At 42.6% G+C, this 23,765-nt stretch overlaps 1 protein-coding gene and 1 pseudogene across 2 annotated transcripts in view; both read left to right on the top strand.

The window, feature by feature from the left end:
* Positions 1 to 3,953: 3,953 nt before the first annotated feature.
* Positions 3,954 to 23,765, top strand: part of LOC120679762 (MEIOTIC F-BOX protein MOF-like) — a 76,347-nt gene continuing 56,535 nt past the window's right edge. The window contains exons 1-4 of one of the 2 annotated variants that reach the window (XM_039961417.1): positions 3,954 to 4,065; positions 4,280 to 5,775; positions 6,964 to 7,119; positions 7,212 to 7,809. In XM_039961417.1, coding sequence (XP_039817351.1) covers positions 4,297 to 5,775; positions 6,964 to 7,119; positions 7,212 to 7,481 — 1,905 coding nt within the window. In that variant the 5' untranslated portion in view covers positions 3,954 to 4,065; positions 4,280 to 4,296 and the 3' untranslated portion in view covers positions 7,482 to 7,809. Of the gene's footprint in view, positions 4,066 to 4,279; positions 5,776 to 6,963; positions 7,120 to 7,211; positions 7,810 to 23,765 lie in introns of those variants that run through there. The other variant, XM_039961418.1, reaches the window with a different exon arrangement.
* On the top strand, positions 12,071 to 18,885 carry LOC120679763 (annotated as a pseudogene).

The raw sequence follows: 23,765 nt of genomic DNA, 5'->3' as shown, positions 1-23,765 counted from the left end.
ATTCAAATTAATCATGTGGAACAAAACATGAGAATTGTTACAATTGAACACATTGTTCATGTGAAAAAAATGGATTCAATTACAAAACAAAATATTTCATTTGTTCCAGCGGAACAAAATTGCTGCAATGTGCTCCTTTGGAACAAATTTGAATGTACCAAAATGGAACTTAATTTATACCGAACAAATTAATAGATTTGTTCGTAGTAACAATTTTTTGATTTAGAACAAATTATGATTTAAATTCAAATTAATCATGCGGAATATAATTCATTTTGATCAAAATGCGGGAATTGTTCCAATGGATACAAAGTACATCCAATGTTCATTGTTTGAAATATTTTGCATACTTGCAACTATAATTTTTGAAGGAATTTTCATGTTTCCACCGAGAAGATACTTTGCACCCAATATTTTCCCATGGAATCTTGAAGATCTGCATTTATTTTGGAGACATTCAAAAAGGTTCTTTCAGAACACTGCATTTCTTTTGGCAGTGCAAGCAAGTTTTGGAACATTCAAAAGTAATCAAGCACATTTGCTGGGTCCTCCTTGCCAGCCCTTTTCAGAATAATGAAATCAATTAACATTTTTTTTAAATTTTTGCTCTGGTCGTTGAATCCAATTAATGGAATCTTTCTTATGTATACCGTAAATTAATAGTGCATGCTAGTTCAATTATAAATAAGCGAGCACCAAGAAAAAAAATAAAACACCTAACGGATGAAGAATCGTGACTTCCTGTTCAAATCGCGAAATCCGAAACCATCAAAAAAATTGTTCCCGCGAGGAACAAATCTCACGCGCTACAAGAACTAATTGGGCCTTTCCAAATACGGCCCATTTAAGAAAATATAAATTGCAAATTAATCGCGCCTCCGAAGCTGCTTTTGCGACGGATTAAATTCGAGTAACGCGCGTTACTGCCAACAGGACCCCAAGCCAGCAGCCTCGCCTGGGCAGCCGCTCGCCTTGGCTGGCGCAGGTGCCGAGCGCGACTGCTCGCCCAGCAGCGCCGCCGGCCGCTTGTGCTGCAACTCGGGCGCGCACCGCAAACTCTCCTCCGCGCGAAAGATCCTTGAGTTCAGTAAAAAAAAAACTAATAGAGAACCAAGAGGAAGAGCAAAAACGATCCGAAACTTCAAACCTCAACGATTCGAGCCGTAGGTCTGCAACTACGAGGATTAATAGATCCAAGAAAAAATTTGTAAAATTAAGTAAAACTTGCGAATCGAAAATACTAAAAAAACCTCGAAAATAACAAAAAGAAGAAAAACTTTGGGAATCACAAATTGCGAGATCGAATCTTTAATTCCGGAGCATCCGAGGAGGTTAGGATCTCTATTCCCAATAAATCTTAGCACAAACTTTAGTTCAAAAATTTCTATCATCCCCCCGGCTCTGTGAGCTCTGGGGGCATCCACGTCGTTCCAAAATATACCGGCAACAGTAATAATATGAATTAAGCTTATTGTTGCTTTTTGGTTCTTACTGTTACGGCGACATGTGTCCCTAAACCATATGAGCTATCTCCATGGACATGCAATTTTAAGCTGTAGCAGTAGGGGAAACAAATCCTACCTGAAATGCGCACACCACATTAGGTTTCACTTTTCAGCCCTTAATCGCCTTGATGTTTTGAGCCCCCTATTTTTTTATGTTACAACTGCTGCCTTCTGATGCCCTCATTGCGGTGTTAAGCTTAATGAGAACCTGCTGTTATTCTTTTTGGGTTGTTTTTCTTCTCAAATTTGAAACAGGCAACACTGTATGTCCTTACACATGAAGTTGATTGTGAACAACATGAGCAAGCAATTCAGTTCCTTTATTGTCCCTATAATATCTTGACATTATTCCTCTTTTATTTAATGAATGTGAGTAATTTTAGTTAGTATTGTTAATTGGGATCTGGAATTTGTCCACCAAATTTTGTTGAGTGTGTTTGCACCTTCTCCATGTGATAATTCAGCAGGTTTGTGTTGAATTAAAATTCCATGCAGACAACAACCTTTACACCTGAGTTGCATGTCTGCATGTTGATCTGCCTTGGTATCCTTTGTAAATGTTTAGCATTTTGCTAGCTTAACAAAATGACTGAACTGGCTGTTTAAGATAAATTATCATCGAACTATTGTAATCCTCTCTGTATGGACCATTTAGTTGTTTTGCCTATATTTTGACAATTATAGCTCTACTACAAATTTATTCATACAGTTACTGCACTTTCTAAAACAAAAACAGAGGTCATATTTGGCTTGGGATTGCCCCAGGTCTGACAAAAATGATGGCAATAATTTAACTCTTTGACGATTTCAAATACTTCTTGCGCTCCCCAAACTGCTTACAGTGTCATATCTCTGTACTCCTTAACATTTGGGTTACATTTTCTACTTGAGTGTGAGTCCTCTTAAATACTTAGGCTACATATGCTATCTGGGCTGTTTTGCACGAACTGACCAGTTACAATCTTATTAGGTTACACCTGAAAAAAAATAGAAATTTATAAGACTTTAACTCTGACCCTCCTTTATCCATTTTCCTATCAGATCTTATAAAATTTACATACTATTTTTAATTTCCCTGCACTTCAAAACATCTACTACTACCATAATAATTACCAGTAAGATTACAAAGGAATTATGCGTGCGCAATCCACTAGTAGAGAAAATTGGAGAAGAAAATGAGCTAGGGTAAGAGCGGTGCCATCCAGTTAGCCATGCCTCTCTGTATATGGTCTCTGGAGAAAGATGAAACTACCCCACTCTAATAATCAGGATAACTACTCAAGCAATGGCAAAACGGTCAAATTTTTTGTAAAACCATTAGACGGACACACCGCCTTCATGACTTTGATTCGCGTAAGCTTTGCGATGGCGCCATGTGTCCTCTGTCTCCGCTATCCGGCCGCACCTGACGCGTCTCCGGATTTGAGGCCCAAACCACCAAACCGTCCATCTTTGCTTACTTGCACCCAAAAATATCCAATTTAATTTTGTGGTTATATATACGATCCTTCAAAAATAATTGTTATAAACACGTACGCATAAATGAATTTTTCCTGATAGCCACTTGAACACTATGAGAAGTGTCCAAACTGCATCAAATTTCCCCTTCTTTACTAGCACCATAATTATTGACCTTAACGGTGACGAACATGCTACACGCAAGTGCTAAAAACTTCTATAATCAGAGGGAAAAATATGTTCTATAGCAGGGTCAGGTCTCACCTAAGATTTTCCCCTGAGATTATCAAAGACAACAGTGATAGTGACGATCCAAACAACGATTCCCCGTCATTTTCCTGGCGGCGACGGTCACGGTAACTCTCCGACTGCCCCCAAGCTACAACACACATGGGGGAACCACCATGAACATCGAGGTAAAGATCCAAATTGGAGAAAAACAGGGAGAGCAAAGGAAGCCCGACCAATTTCGGCACAGGAACGAAGACGACGAACGGCGGCGTACCCTAATTTCTATTCTCTTCTGTTCTTCTCCCTCCCCCTCTCTATTCTTTGGATCCCGACACAAAGGGGTGACGGCGCAGGGAGGGGTGACCGCTTAGGGTTTGGAAGGGAAGGGGTCGGTACTATAGCACGGGGGTACTGTAGCGCGCCTAATGTAGCGTGGGCCCGCCCGTCTAGCAATTTTAAAAAAAATTATAAATTTTTAACCGAACTCAAATATGAAATATAAATAGTCAAACAGAATGTACTCGACAAGCTGTACGTAGCCGCAGTGTCTGTTAATCCATTCTAGCAACAGATCAAAAAATAATTTTATCTATCAATTTTATGTATTCCAATGCAGAAAGCATACTGTGCTCTCTCAAAGTTTTGTGGTAAATTTCTTCAAAGAAAAAGTTTTGTGGATAGCTCTCCCATCCCTTCCCGTCATCCATCGTGGCCCACCGCTTACCAGCCCAGGCAACCACCCGTCCTCCCATCGATTAATTTCCCTTCCCTCCCTCCCCAACGTAAACTAGAGCAGAGGCTTCGCTCCGCTCGAGGCAACAAGAACCTGCTCCGCTCATCGATCGATCCGGCGAGACCCTTCGACCTCTCGGTTAGTTCTTGTATTGGTTCTTCCGCTCGACCGCTGCATCGCCTGCGAGATTCTCTTGCGGCCGCTTCTTCTTGGTCATGGATGCGAATCTGTTTCGACCCAGTGCCACGAGCCGCTCGCCTTTCTTGGTTTCTTTTCTTGCCTGCTCTGCGGTTCTTGTTCCTTTTCCTTGTTGATCCCTGAGGTGTTCATCCCCGCAGCCGTGTCTATGCAGGTAACCCGTTCGACGGAATGCCCCCGGAGGGCGCAGCAGCGCCGGGCGCGCCCGTCGGCGGCGACCGCCTCGGCGGCCTCCCCGACCGGGTCCTCCTCCGGGTCCTGTCGCACCTCAAGGCGTGGGAGGCGGTGCGCACGTGCGTGCTCTCCAGGCGGTGGCGCAACCTGTGGGCCTCCGCGAGCGGCCTCGACATCCGCCAGCTGTGCGGCTGCGGCCCCAGCGCCGCAGTCGACGGCATGCTCCAGCCGGAGGCGTTCGCCACGTTCGTCAAGAACCTGCTGCTCCGGCGGCGGCCGATGGCGCCGCTGGACTCGCTCCGCCTCTGCTGGAGCCACGAGTCTCTCGACGGCAACACCAACTTCTGGATCGCCTACGCCGTCAGGCACGGCGCGGAGGAGATCGAGCTCTCCGGGGAGCATCACCGCGTGAACCCGGCGCCGGAGTACACGAGCTTCATTGTTGATGGCGATGAGTTCGTCAAGACTCGCCTCAAGATCCTGAAGCTTATCCATGTCCGGCTGGATGGCACCACCCTCACGCAGCTCTGCTCTAGGTGCGCTTGTCTGAAAGAACTGGAGCTCAAGAATTGCTTCATATCGCACGAGACGAGGATTCAGCCGATCTTGCTGGAGCGTCTGACCATGATCAGGTGCCACGTCATGAAACACCTCTCTGTTTATGCTCCGAACCTTGTCGCGCTGCAGTTCAGCAGAAATTTTGGATATGTTCCGTGGATCCAGAACTTGGGATTGCTAGCAGCATCCAATATCAAGCAACTGGCAAGATTCAAGTACCCTGAGTGCTCCGGCCTTGGTTTTTGCAACCTTAGGATCTTGAAGCTCTCGCGTGTCAAGATGGATGACACCACCCTCACACAGCTCTGTTCTAGATGCACTTCTTTGGAAGAGCTAGAGCTTAATGATTGTTCGGTAGTGGGCGAGTTGATTGGGTCCACCTCGCTGAAGTATCTGACTATGATCAGCTGCAAATTTGCTATCGGATTCAGGGTTCATGCGCTGAACCTGGTCTTGCTGTGCTGCATCAAACCTTTTCAGCATTTTCCTCTGATCCTGAAAATGGAATTCCTAGTCACAGCGACCATCATTCTTTATGACTATTGCTTGCTTCCGGATTGCCAATGGCTGCAGGAGAAAGATGACTCAGATGATAACAGCAATTATGATTCTGCTAGTGACTCTGGGGATAACAAACACAACAGATCTGATGATAATAGTAACTACTATGATTCTGATCGGTCTGCACCTAGTGATGATGAGGAGGATGACCGTATTGTGGACTATGGTGAGATTTCAAGGGAGCATATATGTAAAGCATACAAGTATTTGATTCATGGTCATAAACCCAGTGCGGGTGAACATGTGGAAAGTTATGGAAATTATGAGAGCAATGTTTCTGATAATTTTGGTGGTGTTGGTATGCTTTTGAGCCTCTCACATGTTAAATCAATGCACCTGTTAGCTCATCCAGGAGAGGTACGGTTCACTCACCATGCTGATACTCTTGCTCTTAATTTTTATGTGCTTTTGTGGCCTGTGGATGTTTATTTTCTCAACACTTAGTGATGGCTGTGCATAGGAAGTATCTAAGAGAATAATCTGTTCGTTCTCTTGTGATAAATTTATTTACAATAAAATTTGGATGTTTAAGTCAGTGATTAGATGATTAAAAATATGCCTCAGTTCAGAAGTTTGGAACAATGGTAACCTTGCAGGTCTAAAATAATGTATTGGTGTTCAATCAATCAGAAACCTTTCAGTAAGTCCCTATTGTAGTTTTATAATGGACATGTTATGAAGTTCTCTACTGATAATTCAGTGGGCTATTGGATCTGTGCAGTTCATGTGAATACATCTAGCTACATCAACAAGTTTCTTCTCTTCTCTAATGCCTTCTACTCGTTTCAGTATCACCCACCCTATTTAATTGCTACTATGTTTCCTATCCTACTGAATAATCTAATAATGCACCTGTTCAATGTCAGGAAAAAATTTCGTTCATTACAGTTACTGAACTTTGATCCTAACTTACAGTTTGATGTCCTAAAATGTAAGCACCACAGATTTTGTGTTGTTTTGTGGGGCCAGAAGATGCATTTTTCATTTTCATGATATAGCGTCAGGCTAGCATAATTGTTACTTACCACCTCGGTCAGCCCTTTATTTTTGTTTGTGCTTATGTAACAGTCCTTATTTCTCTAAACTTTCTCTCGCCACTCTGATCCAAGGTGGGGGGGGGGGGGGGAGGGGAGGTTTTGTTGTAATTGGATCTTTCTCCTCCTTAATACAATGATGCGCAGTTCTCCTGCGTATTCGGGAAAAAAAGTAAAGGCAAAATCTCTTAAACATTGCAAAATTCACGTGAGGTACAACAAAAGGATAACAACTTAACTATCTTTCATATCAAGAGAATTATATGTTGCCATTATGGAATGTTAGTTGCTATGTGTGAACTGAGTGCTAAAGGGGTTGTAACTATCCATCCAGCAAATTGGTATCTATGATGATTGCAATGCTGTGCCTTTTTAATTATCCTACGTTGAAGTACTGTTGTGTAAAGTATAATGTTGTAATTCATTTAGCTGGTGGTTGTGGTAGGAAAATCACATTGGATGATTGAACATTTCTAATACAATGGACAATGCAATTGTGTACAATGTGCAGGTGCTGCTGACTAGGGAGTCGAAATCATGCACTGACTTCAAAAACCTGAAGACTCTGACCCTTGGTGAATGGTGTATAACTCCTGGATTTGATGTTTTAGCAGCCATGCTAGGGCACTCGCCAAACTTAGAGAACCTTTTTCTCCAGCTTGACATGGTATGTAAAAATTTATATACCCAACGATTTCTGGAGTGTTTTAAGCACATGATCAATGCCTAAAGCAAGTTCATTATTTTTCTTTGCATTAGGCCTATAACAACAGAGTGGGTTTCAATCCAAGGGCAAGTTCATTCGAGTGCACCAACCTGAAGATGGTGCACATCACCTGCTGTAAGCATGATCTAATGGTCCACATATTGGCAGAATTCTTCAGTGAGAATAGCATACCCAATAACAAGATTTTTGTCCATCGGTCTGCCTGCTCTGGATGTGTTGGAAGCACAAGCTCTCAGGCGAAGTGCAATGCGCAAAGCGAAGCTGACACGAGAGAAGCAAAGCGGATGAAAGCAGGAAACTGAGGAAGACCCAGCTGATGAGGGTACGCTGATGTCATACAACAATTGTGTTGAAGAAGACGTCAAGACGATTAGTTGAGGCAACTTGTTGTTATCTCACTGTCTTTGTGAATTGCTTAGTTTGTATTGTATTATGAGCAAACAATGTGGCAGAACTTGGATGCATTTTCTTTGGTGCATCAGCATTTCAGTATAGCTATAACTGTACATGTGTCCATTTGGTTGTATGGAAATGGTTGATCAAAAATTCAGAATGCATAGTGAACTTAGAACAAAAGCTTCAGATGTCCTCTGCTGAGGACCAAAGGATATAATACAGATGTGGTCTTAGAATTCCACCTGAGTTTTCTGCATAGTGCGTACTGTTCATGATTCCAGCCGTATCTGTGTGATGAGTTAGGCTTTGATGCACATGAGCACAGTATGCTGTTTTCCATTTTTACTCGACAGTTTCTCATTGTTTTTCTTCTCTCTCCCCTGGGTAAAGATTTATGTTCTTTTCCAGGAATACATATTGATGCAATCTGAAGCAGAAAAGTGAGTATTTCCATGAGTACATTGCACTGCAAACTTTATTTATACTTTCTAAAACCTGCAGATTTTCATCAACAATTGAGCTGTTAAATTTTACAATACAAGTGCAGCTATAGTACCAACTACTGAGTATGCATTTTGTAATTGTGAAATTAACTATAATGATTGTGGCACCCGTAAGTGTCATCTATAAAAATGCCTGCAGTATCTAAACTATATCTGCATTTACAATATGATACTGCCAGAATAATTAGTAGAAATCCCTCTGATATTTGTTTACTCCAGCTTAGTTCTTTTTAGCAACCAGCTTAGTTTTTTATAAGAGAGGAGAGTGCAGGTAACCTTTGTTCAAAGTGCCTAACAAGTGCCTGACAAAGTGCCTGAACCTGTCTAAAAACCACTGTCTCAACTCGCCTCCTTAAGGGAGATCCTTCCGCGGTTTATACCCCTGGCCGAATCTCTAAACGGGGGTTCCCTCGAATCCTTGCTCGCGGTACTCACCCACTATCACCAACCAACGGAGGACTTCACAGTAATTCAATATGTTGATGATACAGTCGTAATCATGGAAGTTGACCCTAATCAGCTCTCTCTCTCTCTCCTCAAGGGCCTACTGTAAAAATTCACTCTGTCCACAGGGCTGAAAATCAACTATGCAAAGTCCCAGATGATCCCCATCAACGTACACCCGGAGTGAATGTTGGTACTTGCTTCTGTTTTTGGATGTGCAGTTGGGTCCATGCCCTTCACCTACCTAGGTCTCCCAGTGGGAACAATCAAGCCTCGAATGGAGGATCTCACACCCATCATGGATAGAGTTGAACGTAAGCTTACTGCTTGCTCCTCTCTGTTTTCCTATTCTTGCCGTTTGGAAATGGTAAACACTGCCATCACGCCAATTACTACCTATGCGATGTGCACTCTTAAATTGCCAGCTGGTGTTATTGACAATATAGAGCGAATTCAAAAGCAGTGTCTCTGGAGGGGTAATGATCTCACAAAGAAAGGTGGCAACCTCGCTGCCTGGTCAATGGTGGCTCGGCCCAAGTCAAAAGGGGGTCCGGGAGTACTTAATCTTCGGCTGCAAAATGATGCTCTCCTCCTCAAACAACTGCATAAATTCTATAGCAGGAAAGATATACCTTGGGTACAACTTGTTTGGTTCAGGTATTATTCTTCCAAAGTTCCACATGGTTCACGTGAGGTAGGATCCTGTTGGTGGAAGGATTTGCTCCGGTTAAATGTCTTCTATAGGGGAATAGCAAAGTGCACAATTGGGGATGGGCGGTCAGTTTTGTTCTGGGAGGATTTATGGACACCAATTATTCTCTCGAATGAATTTCCAAATCTCTATGCTGCAGCGTGGAATAAAAGAGCCTCTGTCAAGGATGTACTTGCAGCTGAGGATCTTGCTTCCTTGTTCCACCTTCCTCTCTCGGAGCAAGCATTTCAAGAGCTAGGTGACCTGCAGTAAACCTTAGCAACTCTGGAATATCAGCCGACAGAAATAGATAGTTGCTGTGGCGAATCCAGCAGCCAAGTTAAGAGGGGGCTCATCTCCCTTGTCTTCTTTCTTCATCATCTTCTTCATTCTTTGGTTCAAAAAATAGAAGGGGTTCTTTGGGGGTATCCATGGATCTTAGGGAGGTAGGGGGGACTTGATCCCCCCTAGCCCCCCATGTAGATCCGCCCCTGGATAGTTGGACATTCTTATGGGGAAATGACCGGTACTCCTCTCGTAAATTCTATGCCATGGTGTTCAACAATGTGACTATCCCTCCAACTTTTGCAATGATCTAGAAGTCCAAATGCACACCTAGACTAAAGTTCTTTGCCTGGCTCATGATAGCGGACAGATTGTGAACACAAGAAACATGCTCAGACGAAGGCATTTTCACCTTGACACAGGCTATAACTGTGTCTTGTGTAGTGCAAGCCCAGAGGAGGATGTGTGCATCTTTTCTTTGACTGCCAGTTCGCATGAGAATGTTGGGCGACCCTGAACGTCATTTGGCCGGACACACATGATATACATGAGCTGCTTGCTGGAGGAAGATCTCCGTTTGGCCGTCAATTCTTCAAGGAGCTTTTCATTGTGGCGTCGTGGGAGATTTGGAACATGAGGAATGACATGGTTTTCAACGGCGTGCAAGCAAGTCGTCGCTCTTGGATTGTGAAATTCAAGAGACAGATTCTTCTCCAGCTCCTGCGAATAAAAGAAGAATATCACCCCCCCCCCCCAATTGTAACATGGCTAGATACAATTGTTTAGATCTTTTCTTTCTGTCGTACTTTCCGCCTTAATGGCGCCCTGTAAGTAACCTTCTTGTATAGATTACTTTTTTATAATTTTTAAATAAAGCGCGGTGGGGAACCGCAAATCTGTACGCGCGAGCGTTGGCAGGTGTCCGCGCGCTCGATTTCCGACCGAGCTGCTCGCACGCCATATCTGTGGGACCCACCAAATGCTTCTACTACTAAGGCTCTGTTTAGATCACACCAACTCCGTAAACACAAAAAAAAATATCACATCAAATATTTCAACACATGCATGAAGTACTAAATGAAGTCTATTTATAAATTTTTTTGTATGAATGGGCTGTAAATCGCGAGACGAATCTAATGAGCCTACTTAATCCATGATTTGCAACAGTGATGCTACAATAACCATCCTCTAATTATTAATTAAATATGAATTAATTAGCATCATTAGATTCGTCTCGCAATTTACAATCCACCTGTGCAAAAAGTTTTATAAATAAACTTCATTTAGTACTTCAAATTGACAAGATGCCAACGCAAAAAATTTTGCGCGTGGAACTAAACACGGCCGAAATGCGGCAGCAACCGGCGCAAGGCGCGAGCAATGTTGCGTGCAGAAGCAGGAAGCTGACAAGCTCGTGCGGCTACCAGTAGCAGGGCTTGGTTCCGGTGGATCCTGGCTGCCGGCATGCCTTTTTGTCCCCTCCTTTTTTACTTCATTTTTTTTGTGCTATAGCCTTTCTACTTCGTAATTTTTTTAAACAACTTATGAACAAAAGTTTTGTTATCATACAATGTGTGCATATAATTTATGCATATTTCTTTGGCTTTTTATGCATAACTTATGAACTTAAATCTATGCATATAATTTATGTAGTACAATTTTATGCATATAATTTTTGTGCCAAAGATTGATGCAAATATTTCTTTTTGCTTTCATGCATAACTTATGAACAGAACTTTTATACGTATTTTCAAAAATTATGCATATTATCTTTTTTGTTAAGGATTTATCTTTACATATATTTTGTATATATTTTATGTTTTACATGGTTTGGTTCTATATTTTTGTTCATATAAATTTTTTGAATGATAAAAAGAATGGGAATCACGGTGTCCAGTGGGTGGCAGTAACCTGGGGTGGGGAATCGGGTGGCACTAGTGCTGTACTGCTGTGGAGGGGAGTCAGCCAGAAACTGAAAACTAAAAGATACAATAAAAGGAAATATTACAGGCTTGTCGGATCGATCGAGCAGAGCTTCTGGCACGCGCCCGCGAATTAGGAAGATGAGACACGCACATGACTCTTCCTAAACCTCATGACTTGCTCAAAAAATAAGCCTCATGACTAAATGAAGATTAGCTCCAACACCCACACCTATGATCCAGAGAGAATCTTTTTTTCCCTTTAGGGACATTTTAAGATGCAAAATCCAATCAGTATGCATGCAAGTCTTATTATTTCTAGCTAGTCTTTCCGAAACATGGAATTCATTACTCCCTCAATTCCAAATTATAAGTCATTCCAAAAATTTTGGAGAGTCAAACCATCTCAAAGTTTGACCAAAATTATAGAGAGACACACAAAGATTTATGACATCAAATAGATATACTATGAAAATATAACTAACAAAGAATCTTATAATACTTAATTGGTATCGTAAATGTTATTATGTTGTTGTATAAATTTGGTCAAACTTGAAAAATTTTAATTCTTCAAGATTTTTGGAATGACTTATAATTTGGAACGGAGGGAGTACTTACTAACTATAAGTAATCTTTTATCAATTTGTGGATGTGTACCGATAGAGACTAGAAGAGGTATCATGGAGCACGTGAATCCTGCTAAGCGGCCCACAGTAATGGTCGAAGACAGTAAGTGGACGGGATACTTCACTGAACTCCAGCCTTTGCCATGCTCTCACCAGGTATAACAACGAAAAACTCGTTTGGCATTATACAGACCGGCATTTTTGTAAGTGTGATACAGTTCTATTTCTTCTTCGTTCCTAAATACAAATCAAAAGTCCGAGGTCAGGATCACGGATAGGAGGGATGAGCTCGTGCAGAAGGTTCGCTGCATTATACAAGATTTAGGAGACAAGGAAAATCAGGGGATGAAGACTGTGGATGCCCTGGAACGCCTCGGTGTCGGGTACCATTTTGAGCAGGAGATTGCTACATTCATGGACGTTCTCAGCAGGAAACCAGCAGTGGGTGATGACTTATGTGCAGTCGCACTCCAGTTCCGGTTGCTGAGGCAGCATCACTATGACGCAACCTGTGGTATATATAAATATTTCATCTGCATTCCTATCTTCGTCTGGTCATAATAATCTTGCAGCGTTCAAGTAGTAATACAGAGAATTTTAGCAAATACTTCTTAATTCAGACTCCAAATATAAATTATTTTGGTTTTCCTAGGTGCGTACCTTTTGTTACGCACTAGATATAAACTGCACTAGATATAAATTTTACTAAGTACCGGATGCAGATGTTTTCAAGACTTTCTTGGATGACAACGGGGATTTCAAAGACGCTCTGCGATCAAATGTTGATGCTTTGCTCAGCCTGTACGAGGCAGCTCACGTAAGTAAGTGCAATGAGGATGTGCTGAACAGGGGCCGTCGTCTTCACCGTGGACCGGCTATCGTACCTAGCAAATGGTGGCCATCTGCCTAGGCCCATCCAAAATAAAGTGCTGCATGCTCTAGCGGCGCCGACCTATCGGAGGATAAAAAGGCTCCAGGCCAAGCTCTACATTTCCATCTACGATGGTGATAATGAGAAGGACCATGACATACTTGAGCTTGCTAAGCTAGACTTTCACATCTTGCAGCAGATGCACCGCGACGAAGTTAGGAGCATCTGTCTGTAAGTACGACTTACATCTTTTGCTCAGTAATTAGTAGAAAAATGTTTATACTCTGCTGCAAGCGATAAGCGAGAATGATTATGCATATGTGCATTAACACCCATGGCAATAGTAAGCTAGTTGAAGTAAGAATAATCCTGAAATCTAAACCACGACAGAACGGTTGGTCCATGCTAGAATCTGAAGAGAATGGCCTTTATTTGTTGTCGAGAAAAAGTAACATAATCTAATTGCATCTAACTGACTGCTATTCCCAGTGGGTGGTTTCATCTCACTGTTTCCAATACTGCCATATCATCTAAAATACCATGAAACCATGGATGAAACAACCCCTACAATGCAAGATTTCAATTTTGGTGTTTCCTATATGCTTATTGCATTTAATTGTAAGACACATAATGACTTGAAAACAGTGTATGTGGGGTTTCATCTAGATGAGACACCTTCCATCTCTCTCTTCTTTAAATCATTATCATGTCATCCAAATTGCTTACGTGGCACCGTATTTAATGTGCATGAAATACCATGAAACCTTCCATTGGAAATGACCTTATAGGTGGTACAAGGACCTTAATCCTAAGAGCACTATTGGTCAATACATACGAGAACGGCCAGTCGAGTGTTATTATTGGGCCCTTGGTGCTTTCTACGAGCCACATTATGCCAACGCACGGATGATGTTTGCAAAGCTTCTGATACTATTAACATTCTTTGATGATATATTTGATTCATACGGCACATTGGACGAGGCTCGCCAATTTAACCAAGCAGTTCAAAGGTATGTTAGCAGTTTCCTCTCTCTAAGTTGTATTTTAATACTCAATGATTAACAAAGCATGTGTGTCCGCACGTCAATTCACAGTTTTCGTAATATATATATTTTGTTAATATAAGCATCAAATATATTTTATTTGCACTTCTTCAATTAGGATGATGTTGATCATTTCGTGAGACCATTTGAAGGAACGCACAGCACACACAATAAAATGCAATATCGTCATTGGTCATTAATCGATTAAACAGTTATAAAATTTCTTTGATGATTACAAAATGCAATACCATTTGTTGGGACTGCCCTTCGGATGTTCCGTGCATCACAGTACTAGGCCCTAGCTGTAGAGCTCTTATACATTCAAGTCCTGAATCTGAAGAGACATCTCTTCAGTGGGCACCTTCAACTTAGGGTGTGTTTAGTTCCCACAAAATTTCTAAACTTCCCAAACTTTCCATCACATCCCCTATCACATCGAAACATTAAATATAGCAAATGACCCATGCATGGAGTACTAAATGTAGGTAAATAAAAAAACTAATTGCATAGTTTTGATGTACGTTGCGAGACGAATCTTTTGAGCCTAGTTAGGTCATGGTAGGATAATATTTACCACAAACAAACAAAAAGTGCTACAGTGTACTACAGTGACTGATGTGACTTTTTCTCCCCCTTTTCTCCCCCATCTAAACACAGCCTTATAAGCTCTAGGGTATAGCAGCGTAATGCCATTAATTGTATGCATGCTTATGAGGAAAATATATAATTCTTCAATCAACAAAAATACTCATAGTAATTTAAATTGATCCTTAAATAAATTTATAATTTTAATTCTTAAGTAAACAATACAAATACTTGCAAGAACAAAGATATTCCAAGAAAATACTTGAAACAAAAGGTATTCAAAGTAGCGATGTAAATAACAGGACCAGCGAACTTTTAAGCTATCAATCTGTATATTCTACACTTTTTTCCAATCGATTGGTTTATATATTGTTTTCAAAATATGTCATGCACTTCAAATTCATGTATCCTTACAAGTTATATTTTTCAATATAGTTGGGACGAAGAAGCAGCACGGAAGATTGGGAACTGTTATGCATATGTCTTGTCCTATTTTTCAGACACATTTGAAGCTTTTGTGGCTGATAATGGTGCTTCACCGATCGGTATTGATTGTGTGAAGGAAGAAGTAAGTACATAGCTTAAACTAAAATGAACTAATTAATAACAATCAAATAGTTATTCACTCAAACTATTGTTGATGACCTACTTCTCATCCAGTGGACTAGTTGGGTACTGCATTTTGTGTTTAATTGTAGCAAACTTCAGATTTCTTAAGCCCTTTTAGGGTACCATGAACGATCACAGTTCTTTTGTTCACTGGTGTATATTAATTAGGTTTCTTTCTAGCCCATCTATTCTTTTACATATGGGAGTAGAATCTACCATGGTTTAACATCAGAACATTTATACATATTTGGACGAAAAAGCTGGTGCACTTTAGTAATTTACATGGGGGCATAAGTTTCGTACCCTTGGCAGCTCGCATCAATCATCTTTCCGTCCATGAGTATTGCAGAAATAATGTTACTTTCATCTCTTTATTTAATTGGTGTGAATCAACCCATTCACTAATCACACACTCCTCAACTTAACAATTGTCTACTGCCATCTGACGGCTGTTTAGAAAATGAAACCTTCTAACTAAACACTACTTTGCCACATCATAAGTTGAGTTGAACCAATCACTACAATATACCAATGTCAAATAGTTTCATTAGTTTTTTTCCATTATGTTGGCGCAAAAAACCGGTCGATCGACTCTCACACATTCAGAAACACATAGAAGGCCTGAGTGATCCACTTAACTCCAGTGCAGGTCCTAAGCTTCGAGGTTCTTAGCATGCCAATCAATTTGACATGTAATTGAATAGACATAAAGCAGTTAGTAAAAACAGGTGGAACATATCGGCTGGAGCGAGTTCCGATAGTTCGGTGATCCCATCGGCTAAGAAGCCGATGAGAAATCGAGACTATCACTACTACAGAATCACTATTTTATCCCGGTTCCCAACTACTTTTTGTCCCGGTTTTTCAACCGGGACTGTCCATCCGGGACAAATGTGAGTGTCTTTTTGTCCCGGCAGCTATTCAACCGGGACAAATGCCTTTTTTCACAAACAAAAAAAATCGGATGGCTAGCTCCCGCTTACGCGTTTGCAAGCCGGTTCTCCAAATCAAAAAATTTATCCAAAACTGCAATTTCAAAATCAAGATCTAAGCAATCTCAAAATCAAGATCTAAAATTCATAACACATCATGCATCAGTACTTCATACAACACATAACACACAAGTAATATGCTTATCTCACACACAAGAAAAACACAAGATCTAAAATTATTGATTCACGTCACAAAGATTCACAAACAAAGAAAATCAACAACAGAGCCCGCGTTCGTCCCCGTCCTTGCCCTCGCCGGCCCACGGCGGCAGGAGTCCCCGCCCCCCTGCGCTTGGCCACGCGCTGCGGCGGCGGCTCGGCAGGCCCCTGCCCGTGCCGGTCTGGGCGGCAGTTGCTGGTCGGCTCTTGGCGGCCTACGTCTGGCCACACACGGCGGCCCGCCGGCCTGCACCGTCCAAGCCGGCGCGCCCGCCGGCCTGCACCCGTCCGCGCCGTCCCCGCCGACCTGCAGCGGCTGCAGTTCGCCGTCCCTCATGCGCGGCGGCTGGCCGGCCCCCGCCCGCGCCCGTGCGGCGGCTCACCGGGCCCTGCCCGCGCCGGGGAGGGGCGCATCGAAGGGAGCTAAGAGTGGGAGGGGAGGAAAAGTTCACTGGGAGGAGATGCCGAGGGAAGAAGAAAGAGATAAGAGATGGAGAGAGAGAGGAGCAGTGAAAATAAATAAAAGGATGTCAAGTTGAAGTCAGCCCGTGAAAGAGCTACATTTAGTCCCGGCTGGTGACTCCACCCGGGACTAAAGGGTATTATTTAGTCCCGGTTAGAGTGTTCAACCGGGACAAAAGATCTTTTTTTTGCTCTCCACTGGTTCCAGACTTTAGACCCGGGACTAAAGGTTTTATTGGTCCCGGGTCCAACTATAACCGGGACAAATGTACATGATTAAAGGCTTGTTCTGTAGTAGTGTATCGGTCATAGGACCGAATTATGGTGGATAAGTATGATAAAGCATTTAAAGGCATCAAATAAATAAAAGCCATTAATTACTAGTCCAGATGGTAGCGCAACAAATAAAGCATGAAAACCCTAACACATGCGCAGCATGTGGGTGCTATCGGTTATCTGAGCCAATAGTCACAAGGATACAAGCAAATATTATAATAAAGCACTGCAATGTTCGTATACACGGCCGTTTAGCTCGTTTACACGCCGTGTACATGCTACATAGTGGCTAGCCATGTCTGTTTAATCAGATGTTTAGTTTGTTTAATGACTGTTTAATCTGTTTAAATTGCTATTTTGCCCGAATAAAGAACTAACACTGGCTATCGGCAAAGCCGATAGAGCACGAAGCACCATTGGGCCCATGGCCCACCGTGAGCAGAGCCATAAGCTGATGAGACTTATTCTGACGTCACCACCAGTCATATTAGAACAATGGCAGCGTTGGCCGTCAGTTTCAGCATCACAAGCCAATGGATCTCATCTCGATAGGATTCGATTCCAACGGTGCTTGAGGTAAAGCCAAGACTAAGATGCAACTGGCTATTTAAAGCAAACCTGACGTCAATTCTAACAAGATGAAAGAATAATTAAGGCGATTTGGATAGCAAAACGACATATCATAGAGATATTTGCCGATACAAGCTTAATCAAAGTAGGATAATTGTTGTTTTACCAAATCCAACAATAGATCAAAAGATGCAGCCTTTGGAAGATGTGAGAACACTGATAACTTTGATTCTATCAGATCTAACAAGAGGTCAAAAGATGCAGGCAATGTATCAGGTGCAAACCCACCCCTCCGTACAAACCATGCAAACTTAAATCTGGGCCACATGATAATATTGATCCAATGGACCACACGATGTTGCAAATCCCCCCTCAAGTGTGATAGAAATATTGAATCATATTTGTTTCCAGTCATGAGGTTACGTATAAATTGCTAATTTTACCAAATGTAGATGAAGGAGATAAGTAGGTGCATGCTACAAGAGCTGGTATGGCGAGATGAGCGACAAGTGCCAACCGTGCATGAATACCTCACGGAGGCTGCCGTAATATCCGTACAGTATGTGCCAGGGGCTGTCACGGCACTTGTTGGAATGAACGCGAAGGATGAAGTTTTCAGCTGGGCTCGTTCATACCCTAAAATCATAGAGATTGCAGCAACCATGTGCCGATTGATGGATGACGTTGCTGGACACGAGGTAACAACTACACATACTAACCCCCCTGCCACCTAATGACCTAATAAACTATCATATCAATTTATGTATGGTCTTTAATTTTTTCATAGAACGAGAAAGAAGACAGAAGCAAGTGTTTTACTGCAGTCGATTGCTATGTTAATGAGCATGGCGCAACGGTTCAACAAGCAAAAAAAGCGTTGCACGGACTTCTCGAGGAGCACTGGAGGAGAATCAATCAAGAGTTTCTCAGCAACGTTACAGTACCTGTTCCACTGCTGACAGTCTTGATAGATATTGTGCGCACTATGGACAGCATGTACATCGATGTGGATGCGTACTCAAAGTGCTCAAAACTGGCAGACCCAATACATAAATTGCTGAACGAGTGTGCGTCCACCATTAAGAAGCGGGTTTCTGGTCATAGGAATGCCTGCACTAGCCTGCTTCCCATATATACGGAGTGTACCCTACGCATACCCATAATGAATAAGTATCATCTTTTTAGTAATATATTATGGCGTTGAACTGTGGTGCACCAATGTGTATTGTTATACAGAAGACATGTAATGGTTGTAATAATAATAATGTGGCATGTGTGATGTAAAGGAATTAAAATTGTCTGAGTTTGTCACTCTTCTCAAAGAGTTGTCATGTGATGACAGTGATTTTTTATTCTGGATCCGTGAAATCACTGTCCTCATGGAGGTGGTAAACTCAATATCACCATGTAGCAACGGGCCGTGTGTTGACAGTCAAAATTGGCATCAACCGATCTGACCAAGCTGTTTGACCGGTCTGGTGCTATAGCTGATCCGGCAGGACTCTGACCGGTCTGATCGGTGGGTCCGACCGGTTTGACCGGTCTAGAAGGAATCCAACTGTAATTAGAGTTCTTAATAGATTTAGATCTGTAAACAGGATTTTTTGCGGGATAAATCCACCCCACCCTATAAATATAAAGGGTCACGGCCGATTGAGATACAACCCAATCGAATCTATCAAAAACACATCTTTTATCTCTTTACCTTTTCTCTTTACCCTACTTTTTCAATCTCGACATGCTATTCTTCTCTTGTCTCCATGGCATTTGAGGATCGTCATCGTTCTACACGGCGACCGGTCTGACCGGTCTAGATAACCGGTCTGACCGCTCCACGCAGGAGGTGCTGCAAGGAGCTCCTCCTCGCACTGCGCGACCTAGTGCGATCGTGTGTTGGCCCGTAAAAGGCGTCAACACAAATTGGCGACTCCGCTGGGGACGAGAATATGGTTATCATGACCGATTTTTCAAACCCTAGCAATATATTGTCACATGAGGAACTACTTCAGGAGCATCGGTGAGAATGCGATCAGGCAGATGAAAGGTTGCTTCTATCCTGTTATCGTAAAATAGAGCAAGGCGTCATCAAAATAAAAGAGTGGAAGCCACCATCCACGATTGATCTATTAAAAGAGGTACAATCTTCAGATACTTTATCCGATGCTCTATCTGATCTTGTCCAGCATTTGATTGATCAAGAAGCTAGTTCAATTCTAGTTCATGTTATTCAAGAGTTGGTTATTGAAAAGCCGACTAATAATCCTTGCAAAGATTTGCCAACTTGTGATGTTGCTTGTCAAGATACAATTTGGCTGTCCCAAGCCGAAATTGTTGAACCAAAATCCCCTGGCAAGAACATAGAAACTAAATCTAGTACTTCAACGCTCGGGGGGCAACAAAACAAAGGCAAAAATGCTAGTTGCACTGCAACCGGTCTGACTGGTCTTAAGACCGGTCTAACCGGCTCATCTAAGGTTTTGCAAAATAAATCAAAACCTAAGATGGTTAAGCCAAAGAAACCTGAGATCGGTGTTTGGAAAACCGTTCAAGCTAAAGGTCATAGCAAGCATCAAAAGACAAAGCCGAAACTCATTGGAGAGTTTCAGGCTAAACCTCAAAAACAAAGAGATGCAAAAGATGCTAGTTGGCCTAATAAATCCAAACAACTAAGATCATCTCCAAAACGCCAGTTCAGTGATAAAAATTGGTAATGGAATAATTTTTCTACATCGATGTCGTTTCCGTCATATGGGTCTTTGCTGAATATGCCATGGGGTGCTGATTTCAGTTTGCCTTATTCTTGTGCACCATGGTTTCATATTTCATTTATGCCGTTTCTTCCTACATATTTATGCCCAAATTATATTACCTATAGGGAGCCGGCAATTAGTAAGTTATCACCTACAAATAATGGCCGTTTTGATCCTAAAAATCGGCCTGTGCAGAAAAGGAAACACAAGGTGATCAAGCAAGTCTATCTGTCAAAAAGGATGGACGATTAGATAAAAATTCAGATTTGACACTAGATAAGAAAAAGCCGGTTGTTGAAGAGCAATCGGATAGCTCAATTAGTAAAATTGTCCCCAATGATAATTATGATTCAAACAATGTAGTCGAACAATATTCAAGTTCGGTCGGGGGCAAGATAAGAGCAACAATATCGGTTCTGACAGGACCGGTCTGACCGGTTCGTCAGATCGGTCAGACCGGTCTGAACTTAGAAAGTTTGGTGGTGCAAAAAATAGGACCAAGCTGACCTTTGAGGAGCTTCTGGATAAATACAAGAAGATGTCTGCGCAAAAACAAAGCAATCAATTGGAAGGCAAACGAAGGAGTTCTTCACCACCAAGATCAAGAAAGCATCATCGGTCATCTTATTGGACTTCATCATTTATCCCGTTGATGCACGCACCATGGACTGCATATTCAGGTATGTTTAATCCGTGGTTTAATCATAATCCTTGGCTGCCATATTATGACTACCAGTTTTATGCTTTACCAAGGAATTATGATTTGTATAATCGGCTGCATTGGCCATCTCAAGACTTTGGTTATTAAACATGCTAAGGAATATAAAGCCAAAATAGTTTGCTGATATTAAGCTAGAAATTGTTACATTTGCTAGTTCTCTTATTTCAGCTATTTTAGCATGTTTAAAGATAATATATGGCCGATGCATTGCCAATTGTCGCCCTTAGACAATTTTGGTTCAGAAGAATATTTTTTGGCAAGCAAGTTTTACTAAAAAATAGGGGGGGCATATGTTGACTGCCAAAATTGGCATCAACCGGTCTGACTGGTCTGGTGCTGTAGCTGATCCGGCAGGAGCTCGACCGGTCTGACCGGTGGGTCCGACCGGTCTGACCGGTCTAGGAGGAATCCGACTGTAATTAGAGTTCTTAATAGATTTAGATCTGTAAACAGAATTTCTTGCGGGATAAGTCCACCCCACCCTATAAATGTAAAGGGTCACGGCCGATTGAGATACAACCCAATCAAATCTATCAAAAACACAACTTTTATCTCTTTACCCTACTTTTCCAACATCGTCATGCTGTTCTTCTCTCGTCTCCATGGCATTTGAGGACGCCCTAGCTGGCCTGCCGAGCCTAGGGCAACCCTACGTGCGCTTGCCCCGATGGGGTCCCTCCCGGGCGAGCGTTCGTCGGATCGTCGTCGTTCTACATGGTGACCGGTCTGACCGGTCTAGATAACCGGTCTGACCGCTCCACGCAGGAGGTGCTGCAAGGAGCTCCTCCTCGCGCCACGCGACCTAGCGCGATTGTGTGTTGGCCCGTAAAAGGCGTCAACACCGTGCGTGCCAGGCCTCGCGACACGCAGCGTCCTTGCATTCAATCGGAATGGTACGGCTGGCACCCAAACTTTTTTTTCCTTTCTGAAGTTCCAAGCAAAGCGCCACACACACAGCGCAAGCCAAAGGTACGCTGATGGCTTCATTCGCGCTCCCACGGTTCATCTCTGATCTCCTTCCAGATCTCTTTTCCATGGATTCCTCCTCTTCCACTCCTTCCTCCTCCCCGGGTTTGATCTTTGCGTCCAATATTCGTGCTAAGTTTGGTTCTCTTGTGGTTTCTCCAAAACCGGACGATGCTTCGAGTTTTTGGCTTTTGGCCTCGTTCAGCCGTGCAAATTTCCGGTTGACTCCGGAATCAGTTGCATCGACATTGCAGCTTATTCTAGGAGGTTAGGCACTTTTTGCTATGGTAGAAATTGAAGAGCTTATCATTAAATTCACGGTCTTTTCAAGGAATGTTGGTTTCGCGGTTTGTTCTCTGAAATCTTTTGAAGATCCTTCTTTTAGAGTTTTCTTCAATCTCTGGAATAAAAATGGATTTGATCTTGCTAAAGCAGCATTTATCAAAGATAGCCGGCCCACATACGAAAGGGTTTGAATCTAATCGCACATATTTAGATGTGGCGAAATCTAGGCTTCCTGATCTTAACAAGCCTGTGAATCAATTCATTCCTATCAGAAAGGTCTTGTCACATTTTTTCCTATGATCATGTCTCGCGTTCTGGTCCTTGTAGATCATCACCACCCCTAACTGGGGTTAATCGCATTCCTGTCGGCTCCTCTACATCTTTTGTGCAACGATCTTCGATCTTTGGACGGTTGAATTCTAATGATCTTCGTCAAAATGCTCTTTCTTCGGTTCATACTCTAGCGATGAACACGGAACAGTTACCAAATATTGACCTGGATTTGAATTTAAATCTGAATTCCCACTCTCCTGTCCCGGAATCTCGCCCTTTTTCCAGCCCAAACATTTTGCGGCCCAATTATGCCCAATGTTCCAGGTGCCTCTCTTTCAAGCACCGGCGGCCCATGTGTCCCAACTGTGTTCGCTGTTCTCGGTGCTTCCACCTGGGTCACATTGCTCTTCACTGCAGGTTCCCGCCTCGATTCCTGGGACTCTCTCTGTCAGACACTCTACCTTCCTTTGCTCCGATCTTGTACTCCCTCAACCCCAACTCATGGTTTCGCTCTTCGCGGTCACTGAATGGGAAGAATCCATGGCGTTTCGATTCATCGACCCCACGCCTTTCTTGCCGCGTGGATGCGAGCGGGTGATGGTTGAGGGCCGCAAGCCAATGGGCCGAGCTGTTCTTGGAAGCGCACGTCATCACAACAGGGACCTCGCCCTAGTCACAATCGACCCGCTTCCTGACGCCCAGGTATCTTTCCAATCCATCAGAGAACTGCTAGATGATTTTCTCGGCAACCACAAGCAGATTGGATTTAGAGCAATTCAACCCTGCCCTCATGGACAAGCCTATGTTCGCCTGAATAATTACCATGACAGAGACTTTTAAGGCTCATAACCGTGGTTGGAACAATAGAACAACTACGATGAATCCATGATGTCTGGCTTATGCTCCTGGGTTTCAACATAGACTATTGGTAACATAAGGATGTGGAAAAGGCCATTGCAGAATTTGGGAGAGTTCTAATCTGGGAAGAAGATCCTAATCACTTAGCTAGAATCATCGTCAAAGCAAGAGTGGTAGATCTCACTGAAATTCCATGGTTTCTAGTTTGCTCAGAGGGGGAAAATTTTGAAGGAGACTCTTGGACGGCCCAGGTTGAAATCCTCAAGATAAATCAGCTTGGTGGCGGCCCTCTAGGGGAA

Source organism: Panicum virgatum, chromosome 6N, assembly GCF_016808335.1.
Source record: "Panicum virgatum strain AP13 chromosome 6N, P.virgatum_v5, whole genome shotgun sequence".
In the NCBI taxonomy this organism is placed as follows: domain Eukaryota; kingdom Viridiplantae; phylum Streptophyta; class Magnoliopsida; order Poales; family Poaceae; genus Panicum; species Panicum virgatum.
The sequence above is the reverse complement of the archived record's forward strand: the minus strand, read 5'-3'. Positions and strand labels throughout refer to the sequence as shown.